Source organism: Carassius carassius, chromosome 3, assembly GCF_963082965.1.
Source record: "Carassius carassius chromosome 3, fCarCar2.1, whole genome shotgun sequence".
In the NCBI taxonomy this organism is placed as follows: Eukaryota; Metazoa; Chordata; class Actinopteri; order Cypriniformes; family Cyprinidae; genus Carassius; species Carassius carassius.
Genome location: NC_081757.1, coordinates 38,837,859 through 38,859,156, shown reverse-complemented (window position 1 = coordinate 38,859,156; position 21,298 = coordinate 38,837,859). Strand labels below are relative to the sequence as shown.

General features: G+C 35.9%; 1 protein-coding gene across 2 annotated transcripts in view; it reads right to left on the bottom strand.

Annotated features, from left to right (window-relative positions):
• The window catches only part of bmal1b (basic helix-loop-helix ARNT like 1b), a 30,139-nt gene extending 21,531 nt beyond the window's left edge, over positions 1 to 8,608 (bottom strand). The window contains exons 1-4 of one of the 2 annotated variants that reach the window (XM_059538030.1): positions 8,460 to 8,608; positions 5,402 to 5,466; positions 2,329 to 2,393; positions 147 to 294 (exon numbers count right to left, since the gene is read on the bottom strand). In XM_059538030.1, coding sequence (XP_059394013.1) covers positions 147 to 286 — 140 coding nt within the window. In that variant the 5' untranslated portion in view covers positions 287 to 294; positions 2,329 to 2,393; positions 5,402 to 5,466; positions 8,460 to 8,608. The remainder of the gene's footprint in view (positions 1 to 146; positions 295 to 2,328; positions 2,394 to 5,401; positions 5,467 to 8,459) is intronic. The other variant, XM_059538041.1, reaches the window with a different exon arrangement.
• Positions 8,609 to 21,298: the final 12,690 nt, after the last annotated feature.

Below are 21,298 nucleotides of genomic sequence, written 5' to 3'. Positions count from 1 at the left end.
CAACAACAACAAAAAAACTTAATGACCCCCCAAACTTTTGAAAGGTAGTGTAATTGCAGACGTCATCATAAATCCTGCTTGAGGTCCAGTATGAGCGGACAAATGTGAAAGATGAACAGCGTTAGAAGATCTGTTAGGACTCTTACTGATAGTCAGCGATGCTGCCCTTCCTCTTGCGGGTGTAGTCCATGCCCGGCGCAGACATGGAGCTGCTGATCAGATCAGTGGAACTGGGAGACATGAACTCATTCATCGTGGAAGAGATGTCCATTCTTTGGTTTGCCATTAGACCATCTGCAAAACACAAACATACATTTAACCCCTTAGTTTACTGTATTTTGTTATGGTGAAAAAAAGAAAGAAAAAAAGTAAATTTCACAAACACAAACACAAACAGTGGAAAAACTATGGCAGAATAAAAAGTTATAACAATACTTTTCAGCTCTGTGTATAGTCGTGGCCAAAAGTTTTGAGAATTACATAAATATTAGTTTTCAAAAAGTTTGCTGCTAAACTGCTTTTAGATCTTTGTTTCAGTTGTTTCTGTGATGTACTGAAATATAATTACAAGCACTTCATACGTTTCAAAGGCTTTTATCGACAATTACATGACATTTATGCAAAGAGTCAGTATTTGCAGTGTTGGCCCTTCTTTTTCAGGACCTCTGCAATTCGACTGGTCATGCTCTCAATCAACTTCTGGGCCAAATCCTGACTGATAGCAACCCATTCTTTCATAATCACTTCTTGGAGTTTGTCAGAATTAGTGGGTTTTTGTTTGTCCACCCGCCTCTTGAGGATTGACCCCAAGTTCTCAATGGGATTAAGATTTGGGGAGTTTCCAGGCCATGGACCCAAAATTTCAACATTCTGGCCCCCGAGCCACTTAGTTATCACTTTTGCCTTATGGTGCTCCATCGTGCTGGAAAATGCATTGTTCTTCACCAAACTGTTGTTGGATTGTTGGAAGAAGTTGCTGTTGGAGGGTGTTTTGGTACCATTCTTTATTCATGGCTGTGTTTTGGGGCAGAATTGTGAGTGAGCCCACTCCCTTGGATGAGAAGCAACCCCACACATGAATGGTGTCAGGATGCTTTACTGTTAGCATGACACAGGACTGATGGTAGCGCTCACCTTTTCTTCTCCGGACAAGCCTTTTTCCAGATGCCCCAAACAATCGGAAAGGGGCTTCACCGGAGAATATGACTTTGCCCCAGTCCTCAGCAGTCCATTCACTATACTTTCTGCAGAAGATCAATCTGTCCCTGATGTTTTTTTGGAGAGAAGTGGCTTTTTTGCTGCCCTTCTTGACACCAGGCCATCTTCCAAAAGTCTTGGCCTCACTGTGCGTGCAGATGCGCTCACACCTGCCTGCTGCCATTCCTGAGCAAGCTCTGCACTGGTGGCACTCCGATCCCGCAGCTGAATCCTCTTTAGGAGACGATCCTGGTGCTTGCTGGACGCTTTTCTTGGACGCCCTGAAGCCTTCTTTACAAGAATTGAACCTCTTTCCTTGAAGTTCTTGATGATCCTATAAATTGTTGATTTAGGTGTAATCTTAGTAGCCACAATATCCTTGCCTGTGAAGCCATTTTTATGCAACGCAATGATGGCTGTACGCGTTTCTTTGCAGGTCACCATGGTTAACAATGGAAGAACAATGATTTCAAGCATCACCCTCCTTTTAACATGTCAAGTCTGCCATTCTAACCCAATCAGCCTGACATAATGATCTCCAGCCTTGTGCTCGTCAACATTCTCACCTGAGTTAACAAGACGATTACTGAAATGATCTCAGCAGGTCCTTTAATGACAGCAATGAAATACAGTGGAAAGGTTTTTTTGGGATTAAGTTAATTTTCATGGCAAAGAAGGACTATGCAATTCATCTGATCACTCTTCATAACATTCTGGAGTATATGCAAATTGCTATTATAAAAACTTAAGCAGCAACTTTTCCAATTTCCAATATTTATGTAATTCTCAAAACTTTTGGTCACGACTGTACAATCCCTTACTTTTTCTAGTTATATAAGGTGAAAATATTTTGCCTGTGATGTTTTTTTTCCTCATTTAGAAATATAATATCAATATCGCCTGGACAGTGTATAATATCATGATATGAATTTTTGTATATATTTATAATATATATATATTTATTTACAATGAGAAGAAATTAAAAATAAAACTATAAAAATACAAAAAAAATATTATAGAACAAAAATATGTTACATTGATTTTAGTCAAATTTTAGGTGTCCGGTCCCTTTTGATCGTGAAGATCACAAATGTGACTGCCAAATGAGGAACAAAAAAGGGTTAAACTCACCACAGAGAGAGATGAGGGCTGTTCTTCCTTCACCATCTCCTGAAGCTGCCTGACGAGATCCTCCTCTGCAAGAGAAGAAAGTTGTGCTTAAGCAGGATCTACTGTATAATCTCCACTCTACAGAGCTTAAGCATTTCATAACCCAGACACAAGAGAGGGGTTTAGATGATGTAAGTGAGAAGACACACACTCTGATTGACTCTGATTGATAGTTTACACTTTTTAGCAAGTAAAACGCCTTTTAGTACAATTCTAAAAATGTCCACCTTTAGGCCATGGTGTCTTTTTGCACTGAAATACTTTTTATCAAGTAAACACATGGAAACATGGCAAAATTCATTAAATATGATACATCAGGCTTTTTAGGAACATTTGTTTGTTCATCTCTCAATCATTGTATTGCACTGCATTATAATTATTTGCTTTTCTCCCACAATAAAAACTATAGCTTTTATTTAAATTTGTAATCTTACTAAGACAAACTGTATTATTGTGAGACATCGAGTAACAACTGATCTTCATATGCACTTTATGTGAGTAGTCTGTTATAATGTTATAAAGATCTCATTGATTTACATTACTTGAATTGCATCTTACTTGAATCTTTCATTTCAATTTACTATTTGGCTTACTTTTATATAAATGCCAGCAACTGCACCGAATTGCATATTTTTGCTAATTTTGAGCCTCTGAATTAAACTGAAGTGTTTCTCCTTATGCATGAGCTCCATATCCTCAAATATGATACACAACAAAACACATTATACATTAAATGAATTAATTAATTAATTAATAAAAATGACAAAGAAACTCCATATGAAAAGTATCACATTTGTAGTTGAGCTCAATTACATAGATGCCTCTTAAATTGCTCAGCTTTTCACCGCAACACAGTGTTTTCCAGGGAACAACACATCTTGAAATATGCAGTCTTTTTTATTACATATCATTGTCTTAAGGTCGTGTCTCTTCGCTGTTCCCCTTTGACTTCATCATTATCTTTGACCTATTTTTCGCCAGCTGACACTTGATCCAGGGTGCCATGACACCCAATTAAACCTGCTATGTAACACCCTGATCGCCCCATGCTGCTGGTGCAGCCCACATTCGATTATGTTCTGGCACAATCTGTTCTCTTTACAGTTATAGGTCAGACTGACACCTGCTTCTATTCAAGCAAGTAATTTGCATTGTGAAACGTGAAGCTTACAGACAAGTATAGAAGGACACTGATAATGTGACAAGTCTGTGACAGATGGATTATGGAAACTGAATACTTCACAACAATAATAAGAAGCACTGGAGTCTGACCTTGAAGAATGCTCGACATTTACACTTCATGCACCTCAACGACATTTCTGTCAGGAACTTGGGGCCCAATGAAATCCATTTTATTTTTATTTTTTCCAAATTCCATTTTTTTATATTTGATTGATTTTTATTTTTACGGTAAAGTTAAACTTTATTAATCAAAAAGAATGTATACTTAATTAAAAATCATGAAATGAAAAATATTTAACAGCAATTTATTTAAAAAATGCAAAAAGATAGATAATATATTATCTATCTATCTATCTATCTATCTATATATATATATATATATATATATATATATATATATATATACAGTACAGACCAAAAGTTTGGAAACATTACTATTTTAATGTTTTTGAAAGAAGTTTCTTCTGCTCATCAAGCCTGCATTTATTTGATCAAAAATACAGAAAAAAATGTAATATTGTGAAATATTATTACAATTTAAATTTATTATACTTTAAATTATCATTTATTTCTGTGATGCAAAGCTGAATTTTTAGGATCATTATCATGATCCTTTAGAAATCATTCTAATATGATGATTTATTATCAAAGTTGGAAACAGTTCTGCTGCTTAATATTTTTTCAGAACATGTGATACTTTTTTTAGGATACTTTGATGAATAAAAAGTCAAAATAAAAAATAATAAAAAAGAAGCTATGTTTTTAAAATATAAATATTTTGTAATAACAATATACACTACTGGTCAGTAATTTGGGGTCAGTAATTTTTTTCTTCCTTTTTTTTTTAAAGAAAATCAATACTTTTATTCAGCAAGGATGTGTTAAATTGATAAAAAGTGATAATAAAGAAAATATATTATTAGAATATATATTATTAGAAATTTTTATTTTGAATAAATGCAGTTCTTTTTAACCTTTTATTCATCAAATATATTAGACAGCAGAACTGTTTCCAACACTCATAATAAATCAGAATATTAGAATGATTTCTAAATGATCATGTGATAGACTGGATGTTACATGTGACACTGAAGGCTGGAGTAATGATGCTGAAAATTCAGCTTTGCATCACAGGAATACATTTTTTTTTTTAAGTATATTCAAATAGAAAACGATTATTTTAAGTTGTAATAATATTTCACAATATTACTGTTTTTTCTGTATTTTTGATCAAATAAATGCAGGCTTGATGAGCAGAAGAAACTTCTTTCAAAAACATTAAAAATAGTAATATTTCCAAACTTTTGGTCTGTACTGTGTATTATCTCTCTCTCTCTCAAATTCAGCTGTATTTTTACCGAATTCTGTTTTTCGTTAATATTCTGGTTCGGGCTGACATAAAATGAAATTTAGAATCATGTCCAAGCTTCTATTTTTCATATATTCAAGGTGAATGATTATTATTTTTATTCAAAATATTATTATTATTCTTTAATTATGGAAAACTTTAAAGGGTCCATATCTGAAACTATTGTCACAGTATAAAATAATCTCCTTTTACAAAAAAAAAAAAACAACAACACATAAAAGTAGTTTGACACTTAATAAATACTTAATCCTTCTTAAATTTATGATATGCACAATGTGCTCTGTTTCAGCTCATATGATGCCATGCTACAGCTTGATGCATGATGAAACACAAACTGACATTTAATTCATCATTAAAAATCATTCAGTGACTTGAGGGTGAGTAATGACAGACTTATATTGTTGGATTAAGTATGCCTTTAATAAATCTGCTGGAGACATGAATTCCACACACTGCTTCCAAATATCCAAATATAACACATACCTCAGAAAACAGCTGTCTCCTCACAGCGCTGGCTTCTGCGGAAATACACAAAACAGGCACTGGACCTGAGAGAGCACAGGCCATAGACAGATGCAGGGGCAGGGAAAACAAAAAGAAAGAGCATATGAACATTAGGAAAGCAGCGTTGCTCCACAAACTGCTGTGCTGTTTGAATGAGGAGTCATTGGTAGTATCAGCTGTGGTGATGAGTATGTCTGTGACTGCAGGGACAGCAGATGGGTTCTGTGCACATGCTGTAAAGTTAGCAGAGGATCATGGGAGGACAGAAACTGCACTGCAAGCTGCTTAACCATAACGTCGACACCCAAAGCAACAGATGCAGTGAGCAGGTGTCACAGCACTGCCTTGCAAATAATCAGGTGTCTCACAGCACGAGAGGCTATAAGATTTATCAGTTAAGATCAGGGGCAAGACGTTTCACTGTCTTTCTATCTTTACCCAGATCTTTCTCACAGAGCCATTACCTGCTTTGACTTCCTGTTGTACTGTTACTGTACACGACTCCTCAAACGATTAGACATAACTGAACTGATGTTTCCCATGATCTTCAAATCTTAAAATGAATACATTTGTAATTCGTAAAATCATTGCAATTTTGATCTAAAGGATTAATGTTAAAATATTTTAAATTCGTTAAATTCGTAGTCACCGAAGTTTTCCCATACACTTTATTTATTTAAACAAAATGTTTTGTTGTTGTTGTTGTTGTTGTTGCTGCTGTATTTAACTCAGCAAGGATGCATTAAATAAAATAAACAGAAAACTATTTTATTATGTAATATAACAACGATATTCTATTTCAAATAATTACTTTTCTTTTCATTTTATTCATTAAAGAATTCTAAGAAATTGCATAATGGTTTCCAAAAAATAAATACGTTTTTTTTTTTTTCACTGATCATAATAAATGTGTCTTGAGCAGCAAATCAGCAACTTTAATTATTTCTATGAACGATGCTGAAAATTCAGATTTGGAATAAATAATATTGGAAAATATACTGAAATAGAAAACATCTGAAAAGAATATTTCTGATTACCGTTTTTATATTTTTTAATAAAACAAATGCAGCCTTGACAATCACAACAGACTTCTTTTAGAAACATTAAAAAATCTTACTGACCCCAAACTTTTGAACAGTAGAGTAACAAATTGTGTTATTTCATACTTTTCAACAATTATGCTATTTTCTAAGAAGTTTTAATAACAAAGAATAAAACAGTACATCTGTAATGTTATAGTATCTCATTTTAACATTCAGGCTCAAGCTTCACACAGAAGATTTTTCAGGAAATTTTACAACAAAATTGAGCTTGAAAGCATACATCTTCATGTCTGCTCTGAACTTGATAACAAAATATATATATCATGTACTTATGGAAAACACGTTTATTATGTTTTTGTTTTTTTCCCCCAGTTAGTTCCTTGTTATACAATAGCAGTAATAAAAGCATAATAAAATAGTCATACACAATACAAACACACCTAGGTGTAAAAGTAAACATCTTTACTGCACACAAAATTACACTATCAATGTAAGTTTTGTTGACATGGTGAACGGGAAGATTGTGTACTAACACGGATTCAAAATTCTTTACTGTACAGAAATAAACAAAATGTCTCTAAGATTAAAAGGGGGGTCGGTAAGAAAAAAAAAGAAAAAAAAGTGTATACCTCTACTCAGAAAGAATGCAAGTGTGACAAGAATTCAATAGAAAAACAGATCACAATTTCAAAAAAACCTTGCACCACAACTGTAACATAAGAAATGAAAAGCTTAAAAACGCTAAACTTAAAAATGTAAAACGCACCTGCAGCACACTGAATTCTTAATTCAATGATTCTCTATTGAGTTTGCTTTATATATTTTACATCGGACATTAAGAATCGACCTAACTCAGTTCCAAAATTCCAAAATCCCCAGAAACTGCACTTGACTGAAGCTCAAAAATGCTTAGTGTAATACCTATAAATGCTAGTTACCTGGTAGAAACTACCTTGAAAAGCATTGTTCCTGTCAGTGATGCCCAGGTAAAAAATTGGCTAAACAGTTCTTGATGATGAATGATGCTGAAAGCGCCAATAAGGCTATAATATGTCCCCTAGGTAGCCACATAATGTTGGATACGAGATACAGCTTCAGTGTTTACTTTAGGGAAAGGTCACGAGAGCTTACAGTGTCCTGCCACACCGCACCGGGACATATTTGTGACCCTGGAGCTGGAGTATATTTGTAGCAATAGCCAAAAATACATTGTGTAGGTCAAAATTATTGATTTTTCTTTTATGCCAAAAATCATTAGGATATTAAGATCATGTTCCATGAAAATATTTTGTAAACTTCCTTCTGTAAATATATCAAATCTTAGTTTTTGATTATTAATATGCACATCAAAGAACTGCATTAGGACAGCTTTAAAGGCAATTTTTTCTCATTGTTTAGATTCAATGGTTAGATATTCAAATAGTTGTATCTCGGCCAAATATCCTCTCCTAACAAACCACACATCAATGGAAAGCTTATTTATTCAGCTTTCAGATGATGTATACATCTGAATTTCGAAAAACTGACCCTTATGACTGGTTTTGAGGTCCAGGGTCACATTTGTGCTTCACGCAGCAAAACTCAAGCACGTGCATCGTAATGTGTTTACTTGTAAAGGTGCGCTAAAGTTTTTATTAAACCATTATATTTTCATCAGAAATATAAAACACTCACTGCACTCAGCGTTATGATTCAGAATAAACACATTAACCTCTCCGACACATATGACCTCATATAACCTAACAAAGTGCGATGGTCAAGCAAATTTGATGTTTTTGTCGTGCTAATATTGCAAGAACCGTGACAGCAATGTTGTATTTTAAAAATAAGGAAAATTATATCATAAATTCTATGAAATTTTATTAGACCTTAAAAAACTTAAATGTATCTTGCGGTGACTAGCGAATTAATTAACAAGACGTATAGTCGTGTTTACATATAAACAACAAACAGCACAGTTCAGCGTGTTTATTAATCAAATATGTCTTACTTACATGAAGAAGGCAGAAAAGCACATGTACAGTCAGGAGAATATGGACGGCTCTGGGCAGTTCAGTATACATTCTCTATGACCTACTTTACTCTCGCTCTAATAAGTAAAGAACCACTAATATACTCATTGAGCCAATGGTATTGAAGTGTAGACTAAGCGACGACTCCTTTGTCCAATCAGAAAGCGCTTGACATATCTAAGAGCCAATAGGAATACACGGGGAATAAGCGTAGCCAATAGAAATTGACAAAATATTACAGCTTTATAACAAGAGTAAACAAAAGGGCTAGTGGTGGATTCCGAGACGAAGCTGCGTCGTTTGTTTGTTTTTTTGTGTCAGGCTAATTATTAGTAATTGTGTTAAGCAAACACTAAGGGCTCTGAGGTTCAGGCGTGCGGTTATCGTTTTTCAGTTCACACGTGAAATTTAGATTTAGGAGATTAAGTGGGTCATTCCACAAAAATACAAAAGACTAAATTAACGTTACTCTGGCATGAACTATCCATTCATGAATGAAACTCTGTCACTAACCCTTTATATCTGATATTATGTAGGCATTTTTCTTCATATGATATATCAACAAAATCTTATTTATTTATTTATTTATTTATTTAAATTGTTATTTATTTATTTAAAAAAGTTACTGATGAAATGTACGTATTTTTGCTAGAAATAAATTAATAATATTTGTGAATAAATAATATAATAGCTATATTAAATAAAAAATATATTTTGTATTACTTCCATGTATTAGATTTGTGTGCACGTAATATATGTATGACTATTATTAAAAATACGTTTGTGCTCTTCTGTGGCATAATAATTCCTATAATTAAAATCATGTAATAAAATTACTGCTGCTACTACTAATAATAATAATACATCTATAATTATACAATAATCTAAACTGTTCAAGAACAAGTAAATGTCACTGAAAAAATTACAATTTCCTAACTTATTAAAGGCAGATGAGAAGTAATGGTTATTATTATTATATTATTATGTCTAATTACTGTTTTTTTTTCATGTTGGATATGATATATGAGTAATTGTCATGTTATTATCATTTTATTTTAATATACTGTTGCACATGACGCTTGTTTTACAGCAGCACAAACAATCACTTACACATGTTGACCACTGGAGGGCGATAAAACATAACAATGGCATTTTGGTGCCACTCTGGAGCCTAGGCTGTGAGGACACTGGGGATTCAGTTTGTAGTAATTCGGTGGGAAAGGCAAGGAAAACTATATTTTGAAATTTTGTAAGTAAGTAATTATTGGTTTTGATTTTGTCCTGAGAAGGTGGCTGTTATACAAGTTATGCCTGTGCAAATAGTGAAAGCCACAGAGACCTCAGCAGGAACAAAGCTTCTCAACAAGCATTCATTAAACTGACTTTCAGTTGGATTAGTGTCATCTTATGAACACAGTATTACTGTACAGTATGTCACACACTATGACACATACAAACATGTGTTCAGGATTACTGAGGAAACTCAGCGTTGACAGCAAAGACAGTGTAAACGCATCTAATTAATTTACACTTTTAAAGCTAAATGAACATAGTGTAATTAAAGCATGAGAAAATGACCTGACTCCTCCATTCTAGGCTACTTTAGGTGCTAAATATTATAGTAGGATAAATGGCAAGTTGCTAAAATTGCAGATGGTTTTTGTCCACCTTGTGGGACATTTTAAATATGTCTGGGGCAGACAGAACCAAAAGGATGGCTGACTCCTCTTGGGATTTCTGTTTTCCCACTGGACATTCAGTATATAAGGGTGTTGCCCACAGGGGTCAGTTGCATAAAATGCTTAGTCTTACACTAAATGGCCTTTTACTTGCTACAAAAGCATAAACTATCAATCAGGAGACAGAAGGTGATGGTTTTTTTTTTTTGTTTTTTTTTTTTGCTTTGTATGGTGTGTTGCAACTGGCCCCTGGCATGAGAGATTCACGTAATGAATTACAAGACTCTGGGCATCACATTCTGGTGCTTTGAGATCATTCATGTGCTTTAAATAAAGAAACATCTTTGCACACTGTCATACTGACTTCAAATAAATATTTGAATAAAGTGTTACAGACATATTGTAGGTAATTTGCACAAAGCCAACAAATTACTTACAGTTTAAGTTAAGGTTCAGAAGAGAGAAAAACAAAACTGACATACAGTATTGTATCAGCTGCAACCTATACAAAGCATTTCACAAAACCCGTCAAGATTACACAAACGAAAATGTTGCACTGCTTTAATTGACAAAGTCACGGCTGAAGGAAAATGATTGAAATGGCTCTCTTGTTTCTGGCCGTTTTGTGTGGTGTTGTTTGCCTGGCCACGGCGTGTGATGGGTTGGTGACAGCTCCTTTTCAAGAGACAGAAAAGAAAAGTGATTGGTGAGCAAACATGGGCTTTCTTGCCAGGCATGAAGACCGTATAAAGAGAAGCAGGAAATCCACTCACATAGCTGTGTCCGAATGAACACTTTTCACTGAAAAATGTGTGACTCAAACATGTGAAGTTCAAATGATTCACACATAACATGCGAACAGTGAAATGCAGAGTTGCTAAACTGCATTAAAACAAAGCAATTGTCAGCTAATAAGTCAAGGTTTCTTTTGTAAATGCTTCTCTTGTATGTTAAAGTCGAAGGCCACTGCTGATGCGGACAAACAAACATGCAGGGAAGTGGATGAGGAATGAGCCACAGGTGTGTACTCTGGATGGCAAACATCCCAGCCTTTTTGAATTTAAGCTATTTTACAAGAAAACCCTCCTGATATTACTCATAGAGCATTTTGCATCTTCTGTGAGTGAAACTAAAGTGAAGCTATGTCAGAATCCAGCATGAACATTTCCAAACAATTTGAATGACACATTTTGATTGAGATTTTCATCAAGATTATTAGCTAAATGCGATCACATTTTATTTTAAGCTCCTTTATTTTAACAAACCATTAACTACGACTTTTGCCTCAACTCCTAATTTGCTGCTTATTAATAGTTCGTAAGATAGTTGGTAAGTTTAGGTACTGGGTAGGATAAGAGATGTATAATATGGTCTACAGAATATGTGTTTTATAAGTATAAATAAACAGCAAATATGTTAATAATACGCAGGATAATAATAAGCAACTAGTGAGAATTAGTCCCTATACTAAAGTGTTACTTTGTATTTTAAATACAGAAGGTTTGCATTCATTTAAATGGTATTTTATTTTATTTTATTCTGCTAGGACATCTGTGTAATATAGTATTTACACTATAAACAACTGACACCAGAAGTTAAATTTTTAATGCAAAAAATAACACTGAAAAAGTGACAAAAGTTTAGAGAAAATCTCTAGCATTTATGTATTTATTTATTTAATACAATTTTGTTCAGGCATTTTAAATGTGAGATTAGTGTATAAACATCTTATGCATCATCAAATGCTAATATAAGCAATTTTTTATTTTTTTCCTGCCAAAGCATATAAATACATTTCAATAAAACTTAAATAAATGTCATTGAAATAAAGAAGAAATAAAAGATACATAACCAACAAGGCTCAATAAAGCTTTAAAATGAAGACATTTTATATACTGTGGTACTTTCCGGTAAACATATTCTGTGAGATCTGACATCAATTCCAGAATAAATTCCTGAAGATACACCGCATTCAATTATATATTCTATTGCAAAAAATAAAAAAAATAAAAATCTGTATTATAATATTTTCACTTGAGGTTATATTTCCTTGTTTTTTTTTTTACTACTTTGTCATCTCCCTACAGGCGTTTGTTTAACAAAAGAAAGTTGCACATCCTGTATTGCAAAAGTATGTAAAGATGAAAGTTTGTTACTGCTGTATGTAACTGACATATAATAGATACAGAGCTCATGATATCTTATTTTCAAACACACTTCAGAAGAAACACAATCCTTACAAATTGGGATGTACAGTAATAGGAATTACTGAGACGAGTATCATTTCTGCTGAGGAGGAAGAAGAGTATCACATTCTGTGACCTTGTTAGGAGATACATGCATAAAGTGTTTCTACTGGCAAATTTTAAACAAAGCAGATAGAATAAAGAAACCAGCTGAGAACTAGCTTTGAGAAACCAGCTCTGAGAAAAAGAAACAATAAAGCAAAACTGGGTGTAACACACACACATACACTTGATGCTGTGGTTTGTCCTTTAGCTATTTTATGCCTCTTCTATACCAACTTTCCCATGCACATTATGCAGTTTGTACTCCAGATGAAGCTGTTGTGTTCTCCATGCCATTTCTTAAGCTGTCCAATCTCGTCCATGAATAAGTGAGATCAGCTGGAATCTCGAGGGCCCTCTCTGAGAAATTCCCCATTGGTTTCTTTAATGAGTGCATCTCTAGGCAGTAATGAGAGAGGCACATATGTACCATCTGAGAAGGTTACCAACTAATTATTTCACTGCCACAAACCCTGTGGGAAAAAATTAAACAGTATATGTAATCTGAGTTCAGTTCTGTAAGTTTAATTGAGTGGCTGTGTTAAGTTAACTACGTATATTACAGCTGATATATATATACAGCTGATATATATATATATTTATGTATGTATAACAAATATTACTGGAGTATGTTTTACAAGAAAATACAAGAAAAATTTTATCACATTTAGTTCAGGTATGTTTCTTGCCATTTCGCTGTTATTGTTTTTAAAATGTATACTAGCCATTTCTGAGTGAAAACTCCATGCAGTGGCATCAGTATTACCCTTCAATACCAGCATGGTAATGTCCCATTGGGCACAGCGCAATCAGCTTATATGATGATATATGAGTTTGAGTGTCTATGAGTTTAAAACTAAATTGAAATCTTATTTTCTTACCTTGACTTTTTAAACCTTGTATGTTGAATTATTTTTAGATTTTATTGATGTTATTATTTCTCTTGCATTTTATTTGATTTATACAGCATTATGGTCAACATCTGTTGTGTATATTGGTGCTTAATAAATACATGAAATATAAGCAATATCACATGAGTAGCAGTGTGATATGGCTGTATATCAGCACGGCTGTGTTTCAGCTGCAATCAATCACAGCGTGCTGATATACAGCCATATCGCACAGCTATGAGTGTGATATTGCTTTTATACAACAGTTCGATGGCATGATTGTGTAAAAAAGAGACAACAACGGTGCTGAGTATTATGAGAGAGATGGACTGAGCGAGTGTGATTGCCTACATCTGATAAAGCATTCATTCTTTAGATCAATCTCATATACACAATAAAACATTAGTTTGAATGTCTGCTGAGGAAAGCCATATCTTTGTCATACTACCTTTTCATTTTCTTTTGGCTGCATCTTAGGTGTTTTTTTTTTTTTTTTTACCTTGTTTCAAACTCTTTCAACGTAAAATCTTTACTGCTGACTTTACTACAACAACAGTTTCATGTCACCATCTTACTCAACTATGTACAAACCTGATTCTAAAAAAGTTGGGACACTGTACACATTGTGAATAAAAACAGAATGCACATCTCAAAAAAATCGGGACAAGCCCATGTTTACCACTGTGTGGCATCCCCTCTTCTTTTTATAACAGTCTGCAAACGTCTGGGGACTGAGGAGATAAGTTGCTCAAGTTTAGGAATAGGAATGTTGTCCCATTCTTGTCTAATATAGGTTTCTAGTTGCTCAACGGTCTTAGGTCTTCCTTGTCGCATCTTCCTCTTTATGATGAGCCAAATGTTTTCTATGGGTGAAAGATCTGGACTACAGGCTGGCCATTTCAGTACCCGGATCCTTCTTCTACGCAGCCATGATGTTGTAATTGATGCAGTATGTGGTCTGGCTTTGTCATGTTGGAAAATGCAAGGTCTTCCCTGAAAGAGACGATGTCTGGATGGGAGCATATGTTGTTCTAGAACTTAGATATACCTTTCAGCATTGATTGTGCCTTTCCAGATGTGTAAGCTGCCCATGCCACACGCACTCATGCAACCCCATACCATCAGAGATGCAGGCTTCTGAACTGAGCGCCGATAACAACTTGGGTTGTCCTTGTCCTCTTTAGTTCGGATGACAAGGCGTCCCAGTTTTTCAAAAAGAACCTTAAGTTTTGATTTGTCTGACCAGAGAACAGTTTTCCACCTTGCCACAGTCCATTTTAAACAGCCTTGTCCCAGAGGAAATGTCTGCGCTTCTGGATCATGTTTAAATATGGCTTCTCTTTTGACCTGTAGAGTTTTGAGCCCATGTTGTGATTTCCATTACAGTAGCATTCCTGTATGTGATGCAGTGTCATCCAAGGGCCTGAAGATCACGGGCTTCCAGTATGGTTTTCCGGCCTTGACCCTTACGCACAGAGATTGTTCCAGATTCTCTGAACCTTTGGATGATATTATACTCTTTGCAGTTTTTCTCTGAGAAACTCCTTTCTGATATTGCTCTACTATTTTTCACCACAGCATTGGGGGAATTGGTGATCCTCTGCCCATCTTGACTTCTGAGAGACACTACCACTCTGAGAGGCTCTTTTTTATACCGATCACGTTGCCAATTGACCTAATAAGTTGCAAATTGGTCCTTCAGCTGTTCCTTATATGTACATTTAACTTTTCCGACCTCTTATTGCTACCTGTCCCAACTTTTTTGGACTGTGTAGCTTTCATGAAATCCAAAATTAGCCAATATTTGGCATGACATTTCAAAATGTCTCACTTTTAACATTTTATATGTTATCTATATCCTATTGTGAATAAAATATAAGTTTATGAAATGTGTAAATTATTCTATTCCTTTTTTACTTACAATTTGTACAGTGTCCCAACTTTTTTGGAATCGGGTTTGTAGCAATGTAACTAAAATCACCATCACAAAGACACACACACACACACCATTTCTCAGTACTAAATACTGCTATTAAATACTACTGTTATTAATATAAAATATTGTTTACTGAATAATAATATTTGACAAAGAACAACAGCCATTACAAAAGTTGCTAGGCAATTCAGTCAAAGATGTAAAGTGTAAATGGAAAATTCATACACACACACCATAATAATATAAAAAAAATATATCTGACACAATTAGGGGCCATTCACATAGGACTCAGTTTTGCATTTAAAAACACCTAGAACTGAATGGAATATCAAAGTGTTGAGACAGATTGGTCCTGAAAGGCCAACATCCTGCAGAGTCCATCTTGTCCCAATATACTGTACCTGTCTGAAAGATTCTAGCAATCCTAAAGACCTTGATTACCTTAGTTCATGATTGTTTATTTGAGGTTGGAGCTAAACTCTGCGTGAGAGTGGCCTTCCAGGAACATAATTGGACATCCCTGCCCTAAAAGGGGCATGGTAATGGAAGAATTAATAAATGAATGAACGGATAGATAACTTTCTGTAGCTTCTGTAATATGAACAGGTCTCTAAGTATAAAAAAATGCATTTCCGCTTGTAGCTAGTCACTCATATTTAATGCAATTTAGTTCTTCTTGCTTGTCAAGTAACATCAGTCCATTCCTGACAATATAAAAGCCTTTGCTAATTTGTGGAATGTGTCACTTTTCTGTGTTGGCTTGCTAAACTGCTGCTGTGTCACTAATACAGCTGGGCACCGAAGAGAGCTGCTTTTCATGAACTCCCTACCAAACCACCAGAGTCCTACAGGGGGCCAATCAGCAATGGCAATGGGCTGACCTGCTCAAGCACACTTCACCTGAATCAGTGACTGTTACGGGGCCCTTAGAGCTGGAGGCAGGAGGTTTTCCGAATGCTTTGTTTCTGAGAGATGAAAGATCAGAGGCCCACTGTGGAGACACAGCAAAGTGTCCTCAAGAATTACACTGGGCTCCACCTCATTAGACATTACTGTATGAGAGTAATGACAGGTGTACCAGGGCTGTGGGGCACTGCTGTGGACTTTGACCCCATTCACAGTATGGGACAGCATAGTCTCAACCATGGTAGATTTCCACCTTTGTAAAATGGCAGTCTGTGGATGGGAGCAAATGACAAATTTAAACAGCTTCTATGGTAACATTGATGTGATTAAATTGATTAAAGTGCATCAGACAGGGCCTGGTCAAATTTTTACACTATGAGAAAAACACAAAAGTTTGGGGTGGCTTAACTTTAAACCTTTATAAATAAAGCATTATAAAAGTAGTAGTTAATGCATCAATTATGCCTTGTAATGAATCTAATAATGCATTGTAGGATCTCATGAATGATTATAACCACAGCTATAATAAATTATAATACTTATCTATATATTAAATTATAATGCATTAAAACACATGACAAACAAACCTTCAAATCCTATAGTGGATACTGTGCATTAAGGATACCTATTTAATGGTGTATAAATAAAGGCATGTTACTGAATTGTCTTATGTACTTGCCAAGGCTGCATTTATTTGTTTTTAGTTATTAAAAATACAGTGCAAACAGTAATATTCTGAAACGTAAAAAAAAAATTCAGATGACTCTTTTCTATTTTAATATATTTAAAAAAAAATTATTATTTTTTTTTTCCTATGATGAAAATTCACCATCATTACTCCAGTCTTCAGTGTCACATGATCGTTAAGAAATTATTCTAATATGCTGATTTGGAGAAACATAGTATTATTAATTAGTATTATTAACAATGTTGAAACCGATTGTGCTGAAATGATATTTCATTATATAATTTTTTTTTTTCGTTTTGTTTTGTAAAAATATAGAAAGCGTCTGCTGAAGGATTCAATGTATATTTTAATAAATTTAATGCATCCTTGTTGAATAAAAGTATAAACATTTTTTAAATGTTTAAAATATTTTTATTAATTAATAAATTATTTAATTTATTTAAAAAAAAATATTATATAAACAACATAGTCCTATATAATATAACAATTCGCATCTGCTAAACCTGATGAGGGCAAATTTTGAGTAAACCTAAGTTTAATACTTAATAATAAATCTTGCCTGAACAAGTAGTAATAATTACTGTAATGAAGTCAAAAGTTCCATCCTGTGCTATTGTTACTAACATTTTCCTATCTTGGGGATTATGTATTCAGTGTTTATTGGCTTAACAGACTCTTAACTGAGGCTAATGAGGGAACACTGTATTGAAATGCATTATCCATGAACTTTGCAGGTTTTCAAAGAGAAAAATTCTGCTTGAAAATACTGTCTCAACTTTGAGTTTACCTTGTATTACTTCAGTTCCAACATTTCATCCCGTCATCCTCAGCTCGCCTCTATCTCAGGAAAGCCAGTAGTTTTGCAAGTCACAACATGGACAAGCCCCAGTCAAAACAAACAATGCTCATTGTGAGAAATGATTGGTTTCATACTTGTATTAAGGAGCAGTATTCATTCCCAAGGTGAGATGCCAGAGTCACAGTTTGTTTTAACATTAACCATTCAGGTAATTTAAATCATCAGAGCCCCAATATAATTTATATTGGTTTTATCGAAAATCATTGTTTCCTTTTTGTGTAATTTTCTAAAGCAAATAACATTTCCCCTAATAAATAAATAAATAAACAATTTTATTTAAACATTAATTTTGCTTGAAACTTAAGTGTTGATGATTTTTTGAAAAAAGAAACCACAATAAACATCTTCTTTATTTAAAGTTAGTAAACTAAATTCAAATAAACCAAATTTTAGTTCAATTATGCAAATATTGTTTTATATCATAGCTAATTATGCTTTTGTTTATGGTAAAATAAAGTTTTAAAAAGTCTAATTATATATCTATATTTATATATCTATAGTCAATTTATAGAGAATTTGGGTAAATTTGAACATATTTTGCCATTGAGATGACTAGGAAAAAATGGTCCAATTAACCCCTATTTTGATCTGAAATGTATTGATACATAAAGTGTTCTGCTTTGATAGGTAGTAGAAAAGTAATAGCAGGCCTAATAATAGTCTCAACATACAAAGCTACTGTAGACTATTTGCTCTGTGATAACAGAGACACATATAGGGCACAGAAAGGCAGATTATTTTTGCTGAACAATTATTTTTATACAATATCCTCTAGATTTCAGGCAGTCTGGATATTTTATTTGTACTTTTTTTTATAAGTAAGATGATAATACTTTTTTTTCTTTTTCTTTTTTTTTAATGAGACCTGACCCAGTGCAAAACCTATGCATATTTCTCAGCAATCTGATTCGGTTCCATTGTGTCACATATGATGAGACTGAGAAGAAAGGGCTTTATATAGATTTAAACGTGTTCTAGGTTACTGTGGATACTGGCAACGGGTTGATTTCTTCTGGTCTGAAAGGCAAACATGAGTTTAAATGCTGCCATTGAATAAAGAGCTCAACCTTTATTTTGCCAAACTTGTGCTGAATTGCAATAATCCTCTCGATGACCCTTGGTGACCCAGTTCTCAATGTCAGCAAATCATGTGTTGACATGGGAACAGAGAGGAATGCCAGGTATGAACACGTTTCGGAAGTTGCTCGGTGTGGGTGTTTTGACTGTGTCCACAGATGTGTGGCTGAAGGAGTGCTGGAGATGTTGACCTCGAAGGAAACAGATTAAGCCTAACCTTACTCAGTATTAGCTATAAAACAAAGGAATGCATGCAGGGAGGATGTAAGAGTATGCACAAATGTTTACAAGGATAGTTCATTTATCTAAAAGGATAAAAGCGCATTTTCAATGCTACTTTAATTTTTCAAAATGATTTATTGTGATTGTTTTACATATAATATTTCCAAAGCATTTCAATAAATAAATAAGCAACACACTGAAAAACAACCTATAAAAATGGTGCACAATGTATTGTATTAGTATGAAGGAATTATCTGTTTCCTTTCAGTCGGTCGCTTTCAACGTCACGTCGGATGACCGACGAATTGGGATATCACTTCCATAGACCAATCTACTTCGAGTGTAAACTAAACAAGCCAATCCAATTTGGCATGCAATTATTGCATCCAGCTGCAGCTGATCACAGCGTGGGCATAAAAAGGCAGCAGGTGCAATGCATACCAGCTTTTCGCTGAGGAGCTGAGTGACAACATTGCCCTGCTCTATTCAAGTGTCTTACTTGAGCTACGAGTTCAACCTGCTCTTGGAAGCTTTTGGTGTTGTCAGTACGGTGCTCCAGCGGTGGCCGTTCCTGTGTCAAGTGGGTTGCGCACTTCAGGTTGCACTACCCCCTGTTATGCTGCAAGCGGCCATTCCCCTGTACGCCTCAGCACATAAAAGAGCGTATCCATAAAAGAGCAATTTCTCTAAAAGAGCAATAAACGGGTGTGTCTTAGTAAAGATGATGGATAGTCTTTTTAAATATGACATTTCACCCGTGCGTTTCTGGATGCGGTCGTTACCTGGCGCTGGGTGATGGTCACAATCGCTGCCTCACGTTCCCATTGCGGGAAGATGACCATCTCAGTGCTGCGGGATAGGCTCCATTTCCTCAAGCTTTGTGGCAGCAATCTAAGGCTCATCCTGGCGGCCGACAGACAAGAACTATTTCCGGCAGCGGCACGGGGGGTTTTGCAGATCACAGTGGTGGGAAACCCAGACTGGCCTCTTCTGCGACACGGTCAAGATCCTGGCCCAGCAGTTCTTGCCTGCATGGGACCAGACTGAGGGGGTCTGACCTTCTGCCCAGTGGGCAGCTGCTACCTCCACCCATCCATCGGCAGCAGCGCCCCAGCCTGCTTGTGGTCAAGGGCAACCCCATGTGTCCGTGTCCGTGTCCTTGTCAAAACTGGCAGTGAGTGGAAGAGCAAGACCCGGGACAGGTGACCCAGAGAGTGAGGAAGCTGCTTTTGGGGGGATGGTGAAGGCACCTCTCACTCCCCCAGAGGAGGACTGGGTGGAGAATCTGGAAATCTCGACGAGAGAGCGTTTTTCTCTATCTCTGGGTCTAAGGAGGGCATGGAGAGTTGCGGACAGCCCAACACCGAATCTTACTCATCCTTCTCCTTTGCCAGCCAGCAGCAGCAGGTGGTTTGAGAGCGTCAAACTAAGGCCCTACTTACGCACCCTCTGCCAACTTGTGGAACCAGGTAAGTTTTGCAACGCACACTCAGACCCCTCTCCAGTCAGGTCAAAGGCACCCCGAGTTGGGTCCCTGCATTCCACCTCGCTGGCCCACTGCGGTTACAGCGGTGGTTCCACTGGTCCCACTTGCATGGTATCTGGGTGCCTGGCTAACGCTACCCAGCCCGTCTCACTGGCTTCTGTGGACCATCAGCTTCGGTTATGTGATTCAGTTCACCTGGCGTCCCCCAAGTTCAGCGGCATCTGCTTCACAACAGTGAAGGGGGCCAATGATCCTGTCTTGCGTATGGAGGTCACAGTCCTACTGGCAAAGGACATGATAGAGCCAGTCCCTCCAGCTGATATGAGGATGAGGTTTTACAGCCCTTACTTCATTGTACCCAAGAAAGGCGGTAGTTTATGGCCAATCTTGGACCTGAGAGTCTTGAACCGGGCCCTTCATGGGTTACCGTTAAAGATGTTTATGCAGAAACGCATCTTTGGGGGCATCCGTCCCCGAGATTGGTTTGCAGCGATTGACCTTAAGGATGCATATTTTAATGTGCCAATCCTTCCGTGCCACAGTCCTTTTCTGCGGTTTGCGTTTGAAGGGCAGGCATATCATTACAAGGTTGTGCCCTTTGGGCTGTCCCTGTCCCCCTGTGTCTTAACAAAAGTCACGAAAGGCGGCTTTTGTTCCCCTAAGAGAGCAGGGTGTTCATATGGCAGCTGCAGCAGCACTTACACCGCTAGGGCTATTGCATATGAGACTGCTTCAGCACTGGCTTAATGGCAGAGTCCCGAGGAGGGCACGGCATTCACTAGGTCAAAGT